Source organism: Carica papaya, chromosome 8 (assembly GCF_054855325.1).
Source record: "Carica papaya isolate Zhongbai chromosome 8, ASM5485532v1, whole genome shotgun sequence".
Classification (NCBI taxonomy): Eukaryota; Viridiplantae; Streptophyta; class Magnoliopsida; order Brassicales; family Caricaceae; genus Carica; species Carica papaya.
Genome location: NC_142316.1, coordinates 34,174,171 through 34,192,892, shown reverse-complemented (window position 1 = coordinate 34,192,892; position 18,722 = coordinate 34,174,171). Strand labels below are relative to the sequence as shown.

The following is an 18,722-nucleotide window of genomic DNA, read 5'->3' as shown; positions in this document are numbered from 1 at the left end:
AAGGATGACCCCACAATTTTTTTTTATATCGTGAGAGATTGTGTGCTTGGATGATGTTTCTCGTAAAAGGCTATGCGCCATGCCCATAAAGATAAATTGGGATGTGGGAGACTCCTCCAAAGTAGACCCAAGTCCATCTTACCCACAAAAAGGGTAGATCCAGCAGCTTATGACCACCAATGAATCTTGAGAAATGAAGGGAGCTAGGAGCGTTGAAGATATCACCAGACCTCTGAGAAGCATGCAAAACCATATTAGAGTCTCCTATCACCAAGAAGAACTCCATTTGCCATAGTTCCTGCAATGTTCAATACCTCATTTTATTCCCCACACACGGACACCTTGAGAGAGAGCTGCATTGAATCTACCATCTTGTAAGCATGAGATAAAGAGAAGCACAACAATAATGTCGATCAATTTGAGGACTTACAATGTTCCACAAATTCAGAAAGCCACCCCTATTTTGAAAAAGGCATTTAACTAGCCTGTTGTACGTGGCTTAAATGTTGTTTCCTTCAAACAAAACAAGCACCACTTTCTAATTATCAAACAGATTTTTGATAAGTGGTCTCTTCTTATCGTTCAGGGCCTTCGACCTTTCCCTCTATGGCATCCCCATTGTTGTTTTTGCAGTAATTTAGAGTCCATTCCAATATTGTTGTCTCCATATCTCCAATTATGTCTCCCTTCTTCTTTTCTCTCTTGTTTTTAGGTGTTTTGCTTGTGCATGTCTCCAAGCTCTTCTCCTCAACCCCAAAGTGCCCAAGAACGTCCAAAAAGAGTGCATCTGCACTATACCATTGAGAACCAACTCTTTCACCAAAAACAAGAAAACAAGCTCATAAAAAATTCCTCGCCTTCCTTAATATCTAAATCCCTCCTAGGTCAAAATCCTCCTTCAACTTAGTGCCCCAGTCAGGTTTTTCCCTCCCTGCTCAGCATTCAACAACACCAGGTCCCAAGCTAAAGATTGAACATTCTTAATACTTGCTTCACTTGCACATCCCTCCACCTGTTCCGAGCCACATGCATGCCTTGTCTGAGTGACGGGAGTATTATCCAGAGGCTTCGAGTTGCAGACACTAACCTCCTTATGTTGCAGGATCCAGACCTCAATAGCAGTGGCATGCACAGGGAAATCTAACTGTCTAGTATTGTGTGTCTGATTAGGTCTCATGTTGTTCTGGAATCCAATGTGAGAACTAGAAACCATAGAAGTGGAGGCATTAGGGGTTGGATTTAAAGAAATCTTGGGCATGAAAGAAACATGAGGCTTTGTACTATCTGTTTTTTTTTCCTTTTATCAACCTCTTTACTTTTATAAAGAAGTTTCACCCTGACATTTTGAGTTCATATCAATCTTTGGCCATCTTTTACCTGATCTTTTGACCTCTGTGAACAATTGATTTTGACTTGAGAGTTCTGAGGAAATAATTTTTCTCTTAACCCTTCCTAGTGATTCTTGTCCACTTGGCAAATCTTGGTTAGTTAAAGGAAAGGCAACTCCAATTGTTGGATGGCTAACACACGCACCTAAGCTCATTGGTTTTGTCAACTGGAGCACAACAGCAACTACGTTTAATAAGGGGATTCAGAGGTTCCAAACATTCAACACTTTGGTAACAACTGTGAGCAGTCATGGGCACCTATCACCTCCACTCCCAGTTGAAAATAAAAATAAACAATATCCTTCGGCCAATACTATCATATGCTCCAATGAGAAGAAAACCAGGAGTTTCTGTTGTTTGTTCCTTCCAAGAGCCAGGGCCACAGAGTGTAGGGGAAGGCCCTTGCATAGGCTGCCACAATCCTTACCTTTGAATCAAAGTCCTTTTTCCAAAATAACTCACAAAAAACTGTTGCGTTGTTAATTATCTTGTATTCTTATTATTTTCTATCAGAATTTCCATAATATTTTTGTTGCACGTGGTTATCAATGAATGCACCTGTGGCTGAGGGTGACTTAACTGGCTCACTTGTTGCAGTGTCAGTGCCACTGTTGTGGCTCTTCCAAGCCCTTCAATTGCAGGAAGGTTGCTTTTGCTTCTTAAATCAAGTGCGGTTTCTGAGACATCCAGTTCAAAAAGGGCCAAAAGGAAGTCCACCTACAGTATTGGATCACTGGTGCAGGCTGAGGTAAGTGTTCGCATATTTGTGCCTACATCTTTTCCTTCTCATGTTAAAAATATTCTCTTATTGGGTCATATCAAACTTTTCTTTAGAAAAACTAATGTTACTTTGTTGATTGTTAAAGGATGATTATATGTATACTTTTTCAGTTGACAAAGCATGCTTTAACTGTAACTTTTGTTCAGATTATTGAAATCAAGCCTCTTGAACTAAGAGTGAAATTTGGAATTGGCTTCCATGGGCGGGTTCATATAACAGAGGTAAAATTCATGAAATGTTTTTGTCATCATCTGTGAAGCTTTTACCAAGCACAACTAAACCTTGTCTCGTTGGCAGGTTAATGATTCAAATGATTCAGAAGAGCCATTTAGTGACTTCAGAATTGGGCAAACTGTAACTGCAAGGATTGTTGCAAAGGCTAAACGATCAGATAATAAAAGAGGCTGCCGGTGGGAGCTGTCTATAAAACCTAAAGTTCTTTCAGGTAATCTAACATGTTTAAGAGAATGTCTTAATGTTCAATCATCAGGGAATATTTGATTATCTGATTGTTTGGCGTCAATAAAACCTAAAGTTCTTTCGGGTAAATCTAACACGTTGAAGAGAATGTCTCAATGTTCGATCATCAGGGAATATTTTATAAACAGGTTAAACCTTGAGTATTTGTTTTGGTAGGACAACTATACCTTTTGTTACCAAACTCATATAGTGATAATCTGGCAGGTTTTTATCAAAAGATGATGATGTGGTAAAGTGGTTGAACTTTTCCCTAAGTATTTCTTCAGAACTTGATTTTCTGTTGGTCAAAGCTTACACTGACTATATACATGGTTTGCCAAGCATTGGATAAGTGCTTTTCAGGGAAATAAGAATTGTACCAGGGTGCATTTTTTATTCTTTTGATAGAAAGGAAGTATTATTAGGAATAAGAAGAGACGAATGCAATCACCAGAAAATAAGGCATCCTCGAAATGTCGAAAAAGAATCTAAAATGTAGTTAAAAGAGATATATATAGATGAAAAGGATCCATCTTAGTGAGAGCATGATTGGAGTAATTCATGTGAGCTTTGGTCCATAAGGTAGCCAAAAATGTCAGGCTATCCCATATCTCCTGAAATGACAAATAACGATCATAAAAAGCACAATCTTCTGCATTTAGATATTATCTGAATGAGATCTGCAGGTTTTCTGCAGTTTCGCCAGAATCCATGATTTTGCTAAATCTGCAATGCACAAATTTATGAAAGCTAGCTACTATCTTACAGAAGTTTTGGTTTTACCGCAGCTTCACTCTGGATCCATTATTTGGCTGAATCCATCTAACTGTCTAGGCAAACTGGTGCACTTAGGTTTATAGTTGTTGCTTTGTATTTTTGCCAACTATTTATCATTCAACATAAATTTCAGGAATACCGGAACAGTTTTGTTTATCTTTGTTGAATAAGACTTAGAGAATATGGAAGACATTAAACTTTGTGGATTTTTATAAAAGCATTGCTACTTCTTTGTCAATTATCATCAAGTTGCTGTCTGCTGGAAATTGTGTTCAGGTTCCATTGAGGTGGGGGGTGATGTAGAGACTGAGAAATTTGAGTTTGCAACTGGACAAAGCATCACTGGATATGTTTATAAGGTGGACAGTGAATGGGCTTGGTTAACAGTTTCTCGACATGTGAGGGCTCAGCTATTTATTCTTGACACTGCATGTGAACCTAATGAACTTGAAGAATTCCAGAAACGTTTCTATGTGGGGAGGGTTGTCTCTGGTAATGTTTTAACTGCAAACAAAGTGAAGAATCTGCTGCGATTAGTTCAACGTCCTTTAGGCAATTCTCATAGACTGATTGGTGAAAAAGATAGGAAGATGGATAAATTAGACAATAATGTGTTTCGTGAGGATGTAACTGCTCATATTCATGGAGGAGATATTTTGGGTGGTAGAATTTCCAAAATACTGGCAGGTGTTGGTGGATTACTTGTGCAAATTGGTCCTTACACATATGGAAAGGTTCACTTTACTGAACTTAAAGACTCATGGGTCCCTGATCCAATATCTGCGTACCATGAAGGGCAGTTTGTCAAATGCAAGGTCCTAGAAATTGGTCGCTCAGTCAAGGGGACTGTTCATGTTGATCTATCATTACGTTCATCTTTAGATGGTATGCTTTGCCGGAATTCCTCTGAACCTCGCATCGACGTGTAAGTCAATGATTATTTGCAGTTCGTTTTTTACACGTTTCTAAGAACTTCTTAGGACGCTTATGAAGCTGCATGAAATTACTCTGATAATGTTTGTTTGAAAGTAAGCCCTTTCAATGATTAAAATTCTTAAACCTGCTTTTCATTTTTTTGAATAGAAGAACTGGATTTCTGTGTGAGAAAAAACATGCTTCTGCAGACTTGGTTGATATATTTCTTCAAATTATAGACTTCCATTCTCTTGGACAATTTATCAGCTTGAGAAATTTTTCTAGAGTAGAGAGATAATTACTCATAATGAATTGCTATATGGTTTGTAGTGATAATCCTAGCAGGCGTATTGAGCGTATTGAGGGCCTATCTTCTAATAGGGTTGTGCAGGTAATGGTATTCTCTACCTCAATTTCTACAAATTTTAGTTGTTCTTTTTATTATCATGATAATTTATAGCAAAATATTTTCTTCAGGTAGCCATTGAAAATTCGGCCGTGTATGAATGGCCTATTAAGATTGATGTTAGTTTCATGTTTGAAATGGTTACATGTGCATGATGTTTATTTTTGAACCTTAGGCATTGTAGTAACCCTTTTTAGCAGGCATTCTGATATTGATTAATGCAACCTTTACTTGGGAAGAAACATACATCATCACAAACTTGAGGAGAATAGTTTTGTATTGGGTTTGAGAAAGACTATATTTTCTTTCATTGGTGTATTTTTTTGCTGAATCACAAGATAGAGTCTTGAGTACGTCATTTTCATCTTTGTTTTTCACACAGAAAATCTCACCTTGCTGGCTTGTTTATGTGTTTTGCACTTCCAGGGTTATGTGAAGAATGTTATGTCGAAAGGATGTTTTATTATGCTTTCGCGGAAGGTTGACGCGAAGGTTCTTCTATCAAATTTATCTGATGGTTTTGTTGACAGCCCTGAAAAAGAATTTCCTATTGGTAAACTTGTTACTGGGAGGTATATATTCTGTTCCATATAAATACCTTTTGATACTCATACGGAATTATGTTTTCTGGTATTGTGCGGCACTATACATAATGAGAAGCTCAACTGCAGGGTTCTAAGCGTGGAGCCTCTATCTCAGCGAGTTGAAGTGACATTGAAAACCTTGGATGCCAGCGGTGCACCAAAATCTCATATCAATGATTTAAGGAGCCTGCACGCTGGAGATATAATTTCTGGCCGGATTAAGCGGGTGGAGCCGTATGGTCTATTTATTACAATTGAAAACACAAACATGGTAAGAACAGTGAGATGTTCCTTTTGATGTAAACAGAGACCTAGATGTCAGTTAATCTTTCAATGGGCACTACTCTCTTTCTATCCAAGAAAAAGAGTCTTGCAAGTTAAGCTAAAATCTCTGTGGTTTTTCTGTAGTTTTGATGCTAGTTCTGTCTTCAGCCAAGAGATTGCTGTTCTTTTTGTCTACTTCAAACTATCTATGTTCTCAATATATGTTTTGAGTGTTGATATGGATCTGCGCGTCTTTTGTGTAGGTTGGATTATGCCATGTGTCTGAGCTATCTGATGATCATATTGACAAAATTGAGGCGAGATACAGTGCTGGAGAGAACGTTAAAGCAAAGATATTGAAGGTGAATATTTTTTTGTAAACTGGAAATAATAGTGAGCTGTTCATCTGCTCCATAACTTTCCTTAAATACTATGGGTATTAGCAGTGTGTTTAGGATAAATGAATTTCATGGAACTTTTACTTTTGAAAATCAACATTTTTAAAAAATGTGTTTTATTTTGGAAAATTGGATTGTGCAACCACAGAAATGCAGAACAAGAACATCTTATTTTGTAACAAAGTTTCTACTGAAGAATTTTTTATAATAATAATTATTATTTAGTACTTTAGGTTATTTAGGTTTAATTATGTATTATAATATTTTAATTTTCTACTTAGGTAGATTTTAGGTATGATAGGCATTAGAATCTTTTAGATTTCTCTTTTATAATTTTTTTCTTAGTTGTACTTACTGCCTCTAGAAAGATAATAGCTATCAGTAAAAAAATAAGGGAGATACTGATGGATTGAGAACCTCTTTGCTCTTTGTTGGGGTTTTATTCTCTGTTATCTCTGTCTTTGTTTTTTCAGTTATGATTCTGCCAAATGATAGACTCAGTTTATAATTTCCTCTGGCCTATCTATATTTTCTTCTTCTCATCGAAATTTCTTTTTTCTTTTTTTTAAACTCTGTAGGACAAATTAGTTTAACCACTACTCATCCTACATCACAGCCTAAGATATCCTAAAGAATAACTAATATATCTTTTTCTATGTTTGATTGCCAGCTTGCTGCCCTTTGATGTCATAACAAAACCTGATTATAATAATGAATGCTCATTGTCATTTTTCTTTCTGAAAAAAAAAGAAAGAGGGAGATGCTCACCATTATCCCTCCTGAAGTTTTCTTTTGTTCCCTGATCAATAACTTTTCTCCATCATGTAGCTGAAAGTTAGTTTGAATGTGATCTCACCCTATTAGTAGTGGGATTCGGATCATTCGTCTTTTGTGAAAATATATGATGTTTGTCCCTATTTTTAGGTGGATGAGGAAAGACACCGGGTTTCTCTTGGAATGAAGGGGTCATATTTGAGGGATAATATTGACCTTCAGATGTCTCCAAAACAAGAGTCTAAGGAAGCTGTTACAGAAGATGGTTCTGGTGAGGGCAACATTACGTTTCAGGAAAGTGGTGCAAATGGGGTCCAAATGACAGATGCTTTATGTGAAAAGGAAGCATCCCTGGTTCTTGCACAAATGGAATCAAGGGCCTCAGTTCCTCCCCTTGATGTCACTCTTGATGACAGAGAGCATTCTGAGGATGATAATTTACCTTGTCAAAGTCAAAAACTTATTAAAGAAGCAGATGCCGTAGATGAGAGGAAGGACAGATGGGAAAAGAAGAAAGCAAAGGAGGAGAGGTTATTTCAATTTAGCCTTTTTGCAGTTCAGTATTTGTGATTGTCTGTGTAAATATTTCTTAACTCATTTCGAGAGCAAAACCCGTGCAGGGAGCAAGAAATTAGAGTTGCTGAGGAAAGACTGCTGGAGAAGGATGTCCCTAGGACTGCTGATGAATTTGAGAAATTGGTCAGAAGTTCTCCTAATAGCAGTTTTGTTTGGATAAAATACATGGCCTTCATGCTCTCTTTGGCTGATGTTGAGAAAGCCCGATCTATTGCTGAAAGGTATTCTTTTTGCTAGAAATGTTTGTTTGAGTATGCTGTCGAACAAGAGATGTTTACCTGCTCTTTTTGGATCTAATTACTTGCATGGACTCTCACCCTATTCCTGACCACTTCTCTTTACATGGTTTTTTTCTTGAATATTCTTCTCTTGAGTAACTTCCAAGGAGAAAAAAGGGGAGCACGCCTACACTAGCAAGGGGTGGGGAAAGGTTCTTTGTGCTTTAATATGTTGATAAGTGGATAAATTTATCCAGGCAGGAGCCAGTTGAAACTTCTCTTTTAATATGCCTTTTCAGATGGAAGTAAATATACGTATCTCTTTGTTAATTTGTCACTGGAAAAAAGAACTGATAGGAATGAACTAAAAACAGTAGTATTATTTTTTTCTTAATATTTCCAAAAAAGAATTTCCATATATTGACCCATATTGCACCTTCAATCACTTTTTTTTTTAATATAAAGTAAATTATATTGATATATGCATTTTCAATCACTTGAGCATCTTAAATTTGTTATGTTAATCTCTTTGTGTACCTTATTCATGGATTTGCTGTTAGTATGTATGATCCAACTCTTTGCTACTGCCCAAGAAGGAGTGAAAGTACCAATTTAAATTATTGTATTGCTATTTAACATTAGTTTTATAGTTGAACTTGTAGAGATGGGCCAGGAAAAGGAAAAGAAAAAGGAGAAACAAAAGTAAGAGGCGATAGACAAGTAAACCTTATCCCTAACTGTTTTATTATGTGAGATTGAAAGGGCTCAAGTGGTAACTTGTATAATGGACCAATGATCTTTGACACATAGACATCCTTTTTTTTATATATGGTTTCTAACTCCCAAGAAGCTTTCATTGCCATGCTGTCTTACTTTGCTTTCAATTGTATTTTTAATATCCATTTTGAGGTCTGTCTATTTTCTTTCAGTTCATTGTATCCATGGATACCCCTGCAATTGTTGTTACATAAAGCTAGTTATGATCAATTCTGAAAGTTCCTCAGCGAGTTGCATGTTCATATAATGTTTTTTTTTTTTGGGTTTTAGAAGACCTCCAACATGATATCCAAATAGGGATTAGTTTCTTTCCAAATGGCTGTGGGTCGTGCTGATATCTGTTAATTCCAAGAGTGGCAAATAAATTTTAACTTGTCTTTATGAAGGGCCTTGAGGACAATAAATATTCGAGAAGAGAATGAAAAGCTGAACATCTGGGTGGCTTATTTTAATTTGGAAAATGAATATGGAACTCCTCCGGAGGTGAGACTAGTTTATATGCTAGTGTATCTTTACTATAATTGGTTTGCATTGTGACTTAAGTTAGGAGATGTTTTTTTACCCTTTTCAGGAAGCGGTGGTGAAAGTATTTCAAAGAGCATTACAGTACTGTGATCTCAAAAAAGTTCACATAGCTCTATTAGGAATGTATGAGAGGACTGAGCAGCATAAGTTGGCTGACGAGCTTCTTGACAAAATGATTAAGAAGTTTAAGAATTCAAGCAAGGTATCTTGATGATTTCTGGTTACTATTTTCTTTTAAACTTAGTTTGGGACCATTATGTTTACATTTCATGGATTTTTAGGTTTGGTTGCGGCGTGTACAAAGACTCTTGAAGCAAAATCAGGATGGCGTTCAGTCTGTTGTAAACCGTGCTTTATTAAGCCTTCCTCGCCATAAGCATATTAAGTTCATTTCACAGACAGCAATACTTGAGTTCAAATGTGGGGTTCCTGACCGAGGGCGATCGATGTTTGAAGGGATTTTACGGGAGTACCCAAAAAGAACAGACTTATGGAGTGTCTATCTTGATCAAGTTTGTTTCTTAGTCCCTTACAAATTCTGCTCTACTTCGTCTACTTCATTATGGTGCGGTTCATGACTTAAAATTATTGGATAAAATTTAATAGGAGATTCGACTTGGAGATGTCGAAGTGATTCGTGGATTATTTGAGAGAGCTATTAGCTTGAGCCTTCCACCAAAAAAGATGAAGGTACATACAATTTATAGGTGTCATTTCCTACATATTATTGTTGTTTTTCCTGTTGAAACTAACTACATGATATTCTTTGGCAGTTCTTATTCAAGAAATACCTTGAGTACGAAAAATCTCTTGGTGATGAGAAACAGATTGAATCTGTCAAACAGAAAGCAATTGATTATGTCGAGAGCACATTGGCCTAAAATTAACGCACTGTTTTTTGCACTGGGTTCCCATCTCAGCCTTCTGCAATCATACAAAAGTCATTACTTCGCTGTGTACAGTTTTTTGCTGAGATGGCAAGGGGTTACACATGTAGTACTATTTCCAAGTGATGTGAAGACGGGGCAAGGATCACTTGTAGATGTCACCCAATTTTGGCTAAGACTTAAGTCTGCGGTGGGGTGGCCAACTCAGGGAATGGAACTAATGGCATTATAATAAATTATCAGATGAATCTTGTCTTCTGTGGCAAATAGAGGACCATGGCTATCGATGTAAAGTTTGATTGTGTCCTCCCATCCTAAAAGTCCAGGGGAAAAAATTTTGAGAGGTAATTTATCCTTGTTATTCTGATAATTCGAGTATTTTCTGTCATGGATATGATACGGTGAGAACTATAGGAACAATTTTGGAAGATAATTTATGTTTTTTTCTTTCTTTATGGTGATTCATAAATGTTTTATGTACAAATAGACGATTGGATAAAGGGACAGATACTTTTTTGACAGTGTTATTTCTAGTGCATAACAATGCAAATGAACCTGTTTAACTAATCTAGTGCCTCTTTTTTTCTTTTGGGATAATGCAAATATTCTGATAAGATTATGCTGGAGTTTTCATTCAAACGTTTGGTTAAGGTGGTCAAAACTTTTTTCTTATATGATGCTTCTTATAAGGTTTTACAAAGATTGGAGGCTGGTCCTTGTATTTATTGTTCTCTATGTCATACCTTTACTGATATTTACTTACTATTCTATTGATGGTATACACATACAGAATTTTATATACTATTTATTATTTTAAATTGCGCCCAAGTGTTTTTCTTGCATTTTTTTTCTGAGAAACATGTTTATAAGGACTTCGATGTAGGTAAATTCATGATCATTTTGGGGCTGGAAGGAGGTTGTTTAAGAAGTGATGGTAAGTCTTGATAGGTCTTGGATTTTATTTAATTGTATTCTTAAAATTATCTTCTAATTGGCAGTGTTAGGCCCTAACAGACCATTGGAGAAAATTAAATAATCCACCATAAACAGATTTGCAGTGTCTTGATTTTCAGAATTACAATACCAGATCCGACTTACCCTTTAACATGAAGAACATTTTTAAGAACTTCAATGAGTAAATCGGAAGCCGTTAGATGAGGAAAGTGACCTTCGGTTTCTAGGATCCTAACCTCATAGACTTGTCCAAGTTTTTCCTTCATGTAAGATGCAACTGATGTTGGCACTATCCTGTCCTTACTTGATTGAATTATGGTACAGGGTACCCTGACCCGAGGCAGTTCTTGTCTTAGGTCACTTAGGAAGACCGTTTTACCAACACTTAGGGCTACTTTCGGGTTCATTCTTCCTAACGTGCTGCTGAATTCTGCTATGGCTTTTGAGTCTCTCACACCAACCGCTGTTTGAGCAAAGTTTTGAACCCAACCAGAGAAATTTTTGTCCATTTGGTTGAAGATTGTGTCTATTTCTGACCTCTCAAAGCCCCCGGTATAATCTTTTTCATTGAGATACCTAAGTAACAGACATAAAATACGACATGGTTAAGCTATATAAGTATGTCTGTATAAAGCTGAAGCTCAAAACATTTTCCATTGTAAATAGTAGAGAATCAAAATCAAGGGAAAAAGTTTCCAAATCATTTTATTGAAAATTTTTCATATAGAAAGTCCTATCTATAATTATTAGAAAAGAAGATTGACCACGTAAATTTATAGATGCTATCTTTCTGTGTGTCCCTATGTGTGTGTGCGTGCGTGTGTATGTATATAACGAGCATAAGTTGATGTGATAATTCTTTTAATTTACTAGTGGAAGGAAGAAAGAGGTTATATATAACTGAATATATATATATATATATATATATTCAATTACGTACCTTGGAGAGCCACTGAGTAGAATAAGCTGGTCAAACATCTGAGGTCTCTTTATAGCTGCTAAACAGCCAATCATGGCAGACATAGAATGACCCAAATAAGTCGTTTTCTTCACGCCAAGCTGATCAAGAAGACAAACCAGATCTTCTGCATAAGCAGCTAAATCCGAGTACCTGTTTGGCTGGTAAAAAATTGGGTTGACATTTGGTGAGAAGACCAAGTCAAAGACCACTACTTTGAAGTAGATTGCAAGGAATGGGACAAGGTAATGCCATTGGGACTGGTCTGCACCAAACCCATGGGACAAAATTAGGGCTTCTGTCCCATTCCCATGAACCCTAGCATTTAGAGACCCAACAATTTTAGCTCCCTGGTTGCACAGGATCTCCATGATTTGATCTTATATAAATCTTAGAGAAAATAGAACAGTGGAAATGGAAGTAGTATAGAAGTTTGTGTATGTGTATATGTCTTATTGGGTGGTATAAATAGGCCCTATTTGTGTGTGTGTATATATAGATATATATGCATGTACGTATATATAATAAAAAATATACATAAGAAAATTCATGTGTATTTAAGGAAATGCATGGTATGAATAAATCAATTTATATTCTCTTTTAATTGTTAAAGATACACAGACATTATTTCCATTAGTTGAAAGTATCTAAATCCATTTGTTTAAGATTTTTCTTGTATACATAATACAGGTTTAATTAGGCTTAAATTAGTCAACATTCCAATCTTTGACCAATTAATTAGCAAGATTATTAATTAATGATCTAATTAAGTGTATATAATCCAAAATAACCAATTCTATTTAAAAAAGAGATTGGGGGCAACTTCAGGAATCTCTCTTATGGGTCAGTCCTGGCAAGATAGCTAGGGTTCTTTCTGAGTCACATGCATGAAGTTAATGGATTGAATATATATATATATATATATATATATATATATATACGTGTGTATATTTTATGATTTATGAATTTGATCCAGAAGATTTATTAAATTGCAGTTCAACAAACTTGCCGCCCCTGAGTTTATTGCTGTTTGTTGTTAACTTTTTGAATTCAATGAGTCTGCTGCAAATTGCAGTATCCAACCTTCCACATTTATTTAACTTTTTGAATTCAATGAGTCTGCTGCAAATTGCAGTATCCAACCTTCCACATTTATTCCTCGCCCGTCTAGATAACAACTATTACTGTTTTGACGGCTAATACACGCATGCATAGATACATATAATATGTAGCTTAAGGTGAAACCAGTTAAACATGAAAATTCGAATGCAACTATAAGTATATGTAAAAGATTATATATATATATAATATGTAGCTTAAGGTGAAACCAGTTAAACATGAAAATTCGAATGCAACTATAAGTATATGTAAAAGATTAGTCTATTACATATGCATATGTGGATGTATATCTTTAACAGCAATATGTGAAAAGAAAGGAACTTGAGCCAAAACTTTTAGAAGTTACAAGCTTTTATCTCTATGCATATATGAATATATATACATATATATATATATGCACACACAATATAATCTCCAACTAACAAATATCTCGCAGAACGATATGGTTTGTCGTACTAAACTGACATGGTGAGTCTTGGGCCTGCAACACTGCTCTTCATGTTCTTGCTGTTAGCTGTTAAAGATGGATATATGGGTTTGATTATAAGAACTTACACTGGCTGCAGCCATTAAATTTCTAACCAACTTCCCCATAGATACATCTATACATATATATACACGTATTTAACGCATAACATATCATAGACATGCAGAGTACGGACATTAAAATGTGTACTCTGTCTTGAATAGAATGTTATGAAGGTAAACTCCATCTCATAATATTAATCAAACTCTAATTTTTTAAACATTTGATATATATATTATATATATATTATATATATACTTTTAGATTATTTTACGTTATATTATATTATATTATATATGTGTGAATGTGTGTGATTAACGAGAGTCTGATGGCATCATGTGTGATCATTTTTGTGTTTGATTGTGATGTGACCGTTCAACTACTTCCAACAATTTGAGGCAAACAAGCTGGTAAACACTGAACTCATAAAACATATATATATATATACATATATATATATAGCAGACATTTTAGACGCAAAATAATTTAGCATCCCATCCATGAATTTCATTGGAATTTAAAAAAATGTTTCAAAAATATTAATTTTATATAATTTATTGTAAATTTATATTCAATTCTATTAAAAGATAATTTGAGAATTATTTCTATAAATGATAGAAGTAACTTATTATAATTCTACACTTTCTTCCATGTAAAATCAACTTTTTCATTCTAATACAATTTGGATAATCTCTTAGTAAATCATGAATATCAAATATATTCATACACATAGATATAGATTATATAAACAATAAGATGCTAATGATTTTGCTTTTATTAAAAATAGGTGTTTCAAACTCTTGAATTTTTGTTATCAGGTAATCCTCTATATTTCACTAAATAAATTAGGAGATTCTAATAGCATTTTATTAAAATTCTAAAATATTTTGTATACAGGTAGCAATCTCTTACTCTACACTTTATATTTCGAAGAAAAAAAAAAAGAATGCATCGGTAACAAATTGTCCTTTTTTAACTTCCAAGTGAACAAATTAATAATCTTGATCACAATTTTATGTATAAACTTTGAACCTATCGTGTTATATAGGTCACAAGCAATAATTGTCCTGGATTGATACGTTGGCATATTAAACAGTACATGTATTTTTAATAATAATACAAAGAGATAGAACACAGATATTAACCACATATATGTCAATTAAACTAAACCATAGGCATATTAGATAAATTAGAATGTGTATATAGATAGAAGCTGAAAAAGTTTAGAAATCAAACTTGAGCAAGTATAACATGCGTGAAAACTTACCAAGAGTTGCAAAAGAAGCTTTAGATTCATATTAGTGGTAGGTTGAAGACAGAAAATTAAACCCTGTAAAATATAATATCCACCATTCAATGAAAAAAAGAATTGTTTCTCAATAACTCAGTGGTGAAGTATTCAATTGTTAAATTGATAGGAAGAAACTTGTTAACTATTAAGAACTCGTTAAATATTTCGTAGAATTGCAGATGCTTCGCGTAGAAGCGAGATGATTGGTACTACTAGAGCCAAATGGTCTTGTTTCCTCTTTTTGTTCTTTAATTTCTGAAATCAAACTTCAAACAAGACTCAGAAAGAATACAACACTTAAAAATTTCCTCACTCAATTTAACAGAATCACTACAAAATTTTTTCTTAGAGATGCCAATACGAAGTCACGCCATTTGTCACGTTGAAGGTGAGGAAGAAATACCGATGAGTTCAAATAAAATAAGAGACTGCTTAAAGATGGGGAGATTATGCTGGAACTAGAGTCATAGAAGAAAGCAAAGGTAAGAATCTTACCTGAAACACAAAGCAGAAGCTTGTGAGTGGCAATCACTTCAATAGTATAAACATATTTGAAATACACAGAAGAAGCATCTTTACTAGTTTATAAGACAAATAGCCACCAGAGAAAATGTATAAGGCAACAAATGTAAGCTATTTCTGATAAAAGCTAAAGAATTTCCAAATAATCCAATTGAAACTGCCGCATGTAGCAGCATGGGGGAAGAAATTTACAGATTAGAAGCTTCTCTGATGGTTCAACATTTTCTACAATTCCTGAGCTTCTTCATGAAAGATGCCTGGAATTGAAAATAAAGAAGCCATGAGATAGTGGAAACATTTTGTCATCATTGTTAAAATTAGCAACATGAATCGTTTTCAGTGTGCATGCTAAAAAGTTCAACTTCATGAATGACATAAATATTTTAAACAACAAAGACAAGTTGAGGCCCAACATTCAATATGTACATTCAGTATAGTTAAAGTTCAATCTTAAATATTTCAAGCAAAATGTATGTCAATCGAACTGACAAGCATTGTACAAGAATTGGTCAAACAGAAAATTTCAACCTGCTAATCTAATCAATCAAGAACAAAGTTAGGAAAAAGGGAACTAACTTATAAATAAAAAAAAAAAAAACCTTGTGTCCCTGTTATTCAGGAACTTATACTAAGCTTATCTCATATTGGGTCGACTTTTATGCTTTGCAGATAAGGAAGACTAGTAAAGGTTGTATATTGGATAGTCTTTTAGAGAATAACACACACCTGAACACACTTCAATCCAACGGGACTGTTATAATGTCAAGTGATTCCTCAAATTTTTACTACAACTCTTTAGATAGTTTTACTCCATAAAATGCTCCTAGCTAAAGAGATCTTATCTACCAACAGAGTCTTTGGAATGATCAGGTCAAGCTGGAGGCAAAAGGGAGGAGGGCAAGAATTTGAGGTGGACATAACCTCATGATTCCCATATTGCTAAAAATGACATTGAGTTTCATAAGGAAAATGATAACTAGCTAAATTCAAAATGAGATCTAAAAATGTTGTTCATACTATCTAACCATCCAAATTTTTGGAAGGAGATTCAACTGAACCGACATATAGTCCAACCAATATGATATTGGACAGCTAGAAAAAGGTTATAAGGTTAAATTCCAATAACACCCAGAGTTCCTATAGAGTGTAGACAAACTTTACAATGTAAAGCTCTCGTCAGCATATTTCTATATTGATTGACCATTGAATCATGATTGACTGAGACTTTTAAGTGTCTTTATGAAGCCCTTAACAAGTTAGTAAAAATATTTATCTAGCGCTTTGTTTCAAACTTTGGAATTAAACATATGCAATATGTTTGTTATGCAGCATAGAGAATGCTAAATAGTATGCCAACCACGAAATGCCCTCTTATAATGTTGAGGACATCATATATAATTAGTAGAATCCACAATAACAAAATGTACTAAAAATGCTTAAGATAAATCAAATAAATTCAAATGATACAAATCTTACCTCTTGCAGAACTCAGTCGCATATCGTGATCCATTGTAAAAGATGAACCACATCAAAATGATCACCAAAGTATCTGATAGAATTAAGGACCTCACAAGCGAACAATTATAAAATCATGCACTGACAAAAAGGGAAAAAAGGCCAAGGACACCAGTAGACTTCCACCCGATACACACTCCATTTTCATCCAAAAGGAAAAGAGAGAAAAGAAAAGCCTATAGTATGATATCATAATTTAATAACTGGCTCTTAGTCCAGATGCTTAACTCCTCCAATCATTATTATGAAGGTGATGGCCAGTGCATGCAAGCACTCCACATTTTCCATGTAATTGATGGGAAAAAAAATATATTTGTATAATCTTTGCACATGTCAGCTGAAATAATAACAGGATTTCATACATTTTGTTTACTCAAATAAAGGCCTGAATCTTCGTCAAACTGCTAATTTGATAAGTACTTTGAGGAAACTATCAATTTGCAAAACCATAACAGCACCATAATTCTAATATGGGAACCTGCAACATGTTAATAACCTGACTAGTCGCTTGCCACTTTTAGAAGTTCCAGCTAACATATGCAGAACATGATTCAGGAAAAAAAGCAAATAGAATACTCAGTCATCATATATATTAGGTTAAATTGGACAAGTCAAACAGCGAAAAAAAACAAAGAAAAAAAGCATGAAAAAGGATACTGAAAAGATAGCGCTCCCACCAATCTAGCATGTAGAGGCCAAAAGTAACATTATAGAGATAGATCTTGCGTTGAATCCAGTTCATAGCTACAAAAAAGAGAAAAAGAAACAAAGCAAAATAAAATCAAAACGGACTAATTAACAGTTATTTTAGCCTCTGAAATTAATTAATCGCAATGATTTTTATTCAAAATGCAGATTCTGAACTATAAATTTTGTCACACAAATGGACTCAGTTTTAATTAGATCCAGAACAGATGGACTGCTATTAAATAATTAAAAACGTTGGAACAAACCTAGCACTATGAAGAAGAAATTGAAAGAAAAAAAAAACTATAATGATACGATCATAACAAAGCCTGAAAAGGAGAATCTGGTATCCACTTTCACTGCCTAATTTGAAACTAGCCAAGAAAGCCAGAACGTAACAAAGTCAACTTACATACGTAGTCAAGCTCAGGACCGAACATTCAATCTAATATTACAACGTAAATTAAGAAGAAGAAGAAGAAGAAGAATATTTTACTCTTCTAAGACTAATTGAATAATTCGTAACCACCATTAAAGGAAACTTGTTCGTGCTTCAAGCAGTCTCTCTGCCTCTCTAACAGAGATTATTTTCAAGTCTGATACTGAACGCCGCAATCCGTTGAAAACCAATATCTAAACACTCTTCAAAACCGGATTCAGGAACTCATAACGACAAATCTGAGATTGAACGATCGCAAATTCAAAGGAGAAAACTAATTCTGCTTCATAGAAAACTTCACTCAAGCATGTCAAATTGCAAAAATGTTGAACAGATGAAATCACTAATCAGTAGATCTAGTTATCCAAGCCAAACAAATCGTCATTTAAATAAGACCATTAAGTACTCCCAACCAAAATTACTCAAATCACATACATGAAATAGGAATAAAAAAAAAAAAAAAAAAAAAGGAGATAAGGAGAGGAGAGATTACCCGGAACCTGGGAAAGGACTGAACGAGATCGGCGACCTTGAGAATGAACGGCACGAAATCGATGAGTATCCACTTGTCTTACGTCTGACAGCTAACCTAATTAGGAAGAGAACCTTAAAAATTCGCAATTCCAAGTTTGATCGTTCAAATGTTTTTGGAGGCTGTTTAGGTAAGAAATTAATGAGAAGTGAAGTAATTATGACAGAGATGAAGAGATAAAGGAATGGAAGACAGAGGAGGCTTGAAATGGAAAAATGAAACCACCCCAAGCTTTGGATTCGTTTCTGGTTTTTTTATTTTTTCCCCTCAGAAATTTCCGCAGAAACTGTGACGAGAATGGGATGGGCCTGACTGGTTTAAATATAAGTACAATTTGAAAACTCCTTTTTTTTTATGATAATTCAAATTTATAAAAATTCTATACGAGTATTAATTTTAATTTATTTAATCTTAAAATTTTACTCTATAGACACATGTATAAACAAAAAA

At 34.6% G+C, this 18,722-nt stretch overlaps 3 protein-coding genes across 13 annotated transcripts in view; 1 reads left to right on the top strand and 2 right to left on the bottom strand.

Moving 5' to 3' along the window:
* The window catches only part of LOC110811658 (RIBOSOMAL RNA PROCESSING 5), a 41,303-nt gene extending 31,007 nt beyond the window's left edge, over positions 1-10,296 (top strand). For all 4 annotated transcript variants that reach the window (XM_022038210.2, XM_088210272.1, XM_022038209.2 and 1 more), the window contains exons 27-41: positions 1,986-2,136; positions 2,316-2,390; positions 2,467-2,614; positions 3,682-4,330; positions 4,651-4,711; positions 5,153-5,298; positions 5,398-5,581; positions 5,838-5,936; positions 6,897-7,276; positions 7,367-7,543; positions 8,704-8,800; positions 8,889-9,044; positions 9,124-9,354; positions 9,449-9,532; positions 9,616-10,296. In XM_022038210.2, coding sequence (XP_021893902.1) covers positions 1,986-2,136; positions 2,316-2,390; positions 2,467-2,614; positions 3,682-4,330; positions 4,651-4,711; positions 5,153-5,298; positions 5,398-5,581; positions 5,838-5,936; positions 6,897-7,276; positions 7,367-7,543; positions 8,704-8,800; positions 8,889-9,044; positions 9,124-9,354; positions 9,449-9,532; positions 9,616-9,723 — 2,746 coding nt within the window. In that variant the 3' untranslated portion in view covers positions 9,724-10,296. The remainder of the gene's footprint in view (positions 1-1,985; positions 2,137-2,315; positions 2,391-2,466; positions 2,615-3,681; positions 4,331-4,650; positions 4,712-5,152; positions 5,299-5,397; positions 5,582-5,837; positions 5,937-6,896; positions 7,277-7,366; positions 7,544-8,703; positions 8,801-8,888; positions 9,045-9,123; positions 9,355-9,448; positions 9,533-9,615) is intronic.
* Positions 10,297-10,762: 466 nt separating this feature from the next.
* LOC110811660 (putative strigolactone esterase DAD2) lies at positions 10,763-12,125 on the bottom strand. Its single transcript, XM_022038212.2, has 2 exons — positions 11,624-12,125; positions 10,763-11,259 (listed from the first exon to the last, which is right to left on the bottom strand). The coding sequence occupies exons 1-2, from the start codon at positions 12,010-12,012 to the stop codon at positions 10,824-10,826; spliced, it is 825 nt and encodes a 274-aa protein (XP_021893904.1). The 5' UTR covers positions 12,013-12,125; the 3' UTR covers positions 10,763-10,823.
* An 847-nt stretch (positions 12,126-12,972) lies between these two features.
* LOC110811772 (transmembrane protein, putative (DUF3317)) lies at positions 12,973-18,583 on the bottom strand. 8 transcript variants are annotated; one of them, XR_015814193.1, is made up of 6 exons: positions 18,234-18,583; positions 17,272-17,358; positions 16,576-16,648; positions 15,292-15,356; positions 14,554-14,616; positions 12,973-13,274 (listed from the first exon to the last, which is right to left on the bottom strand). XR_015814193.1 is itself a non-coding variant. In XM_088210278.1 (4 exons), exons 2-4 carry the CDS (start codon positions 17,354-17,356, stop codon positions 15,344-15,346), a joined length of 171 nt encoding a protein of 56 aa, XP_088066404.1. In that variant the 5' UTR covers positions 17,357-17,358; positions 18,234-18,583; the 3' UTR covers positions 15,088-15,343. The 8 variants fall into 8 exon arrangements, 2 of the variants coding, with proteins under 2 accessions (XP_088066404.1, XP_088066405.1); XR_015814194.1 differs by lacking the exons at positions 12,973-13,274; positions 14,554-14,616 and adding exons at positions 14,644-14,832; positions 15,073-15,155; XR_015814195.1 differs by lacking the exons at positions 12,973-13,274; positions 14,554-14,616 and adding exons at positions 14,644-15,072; positions 17,798-17,979 and having other exon boundaries at positions 18,234-18,580.
* Between the last annotated feature and the right edge of the window lie 139 nt (positions 18,584-18,722).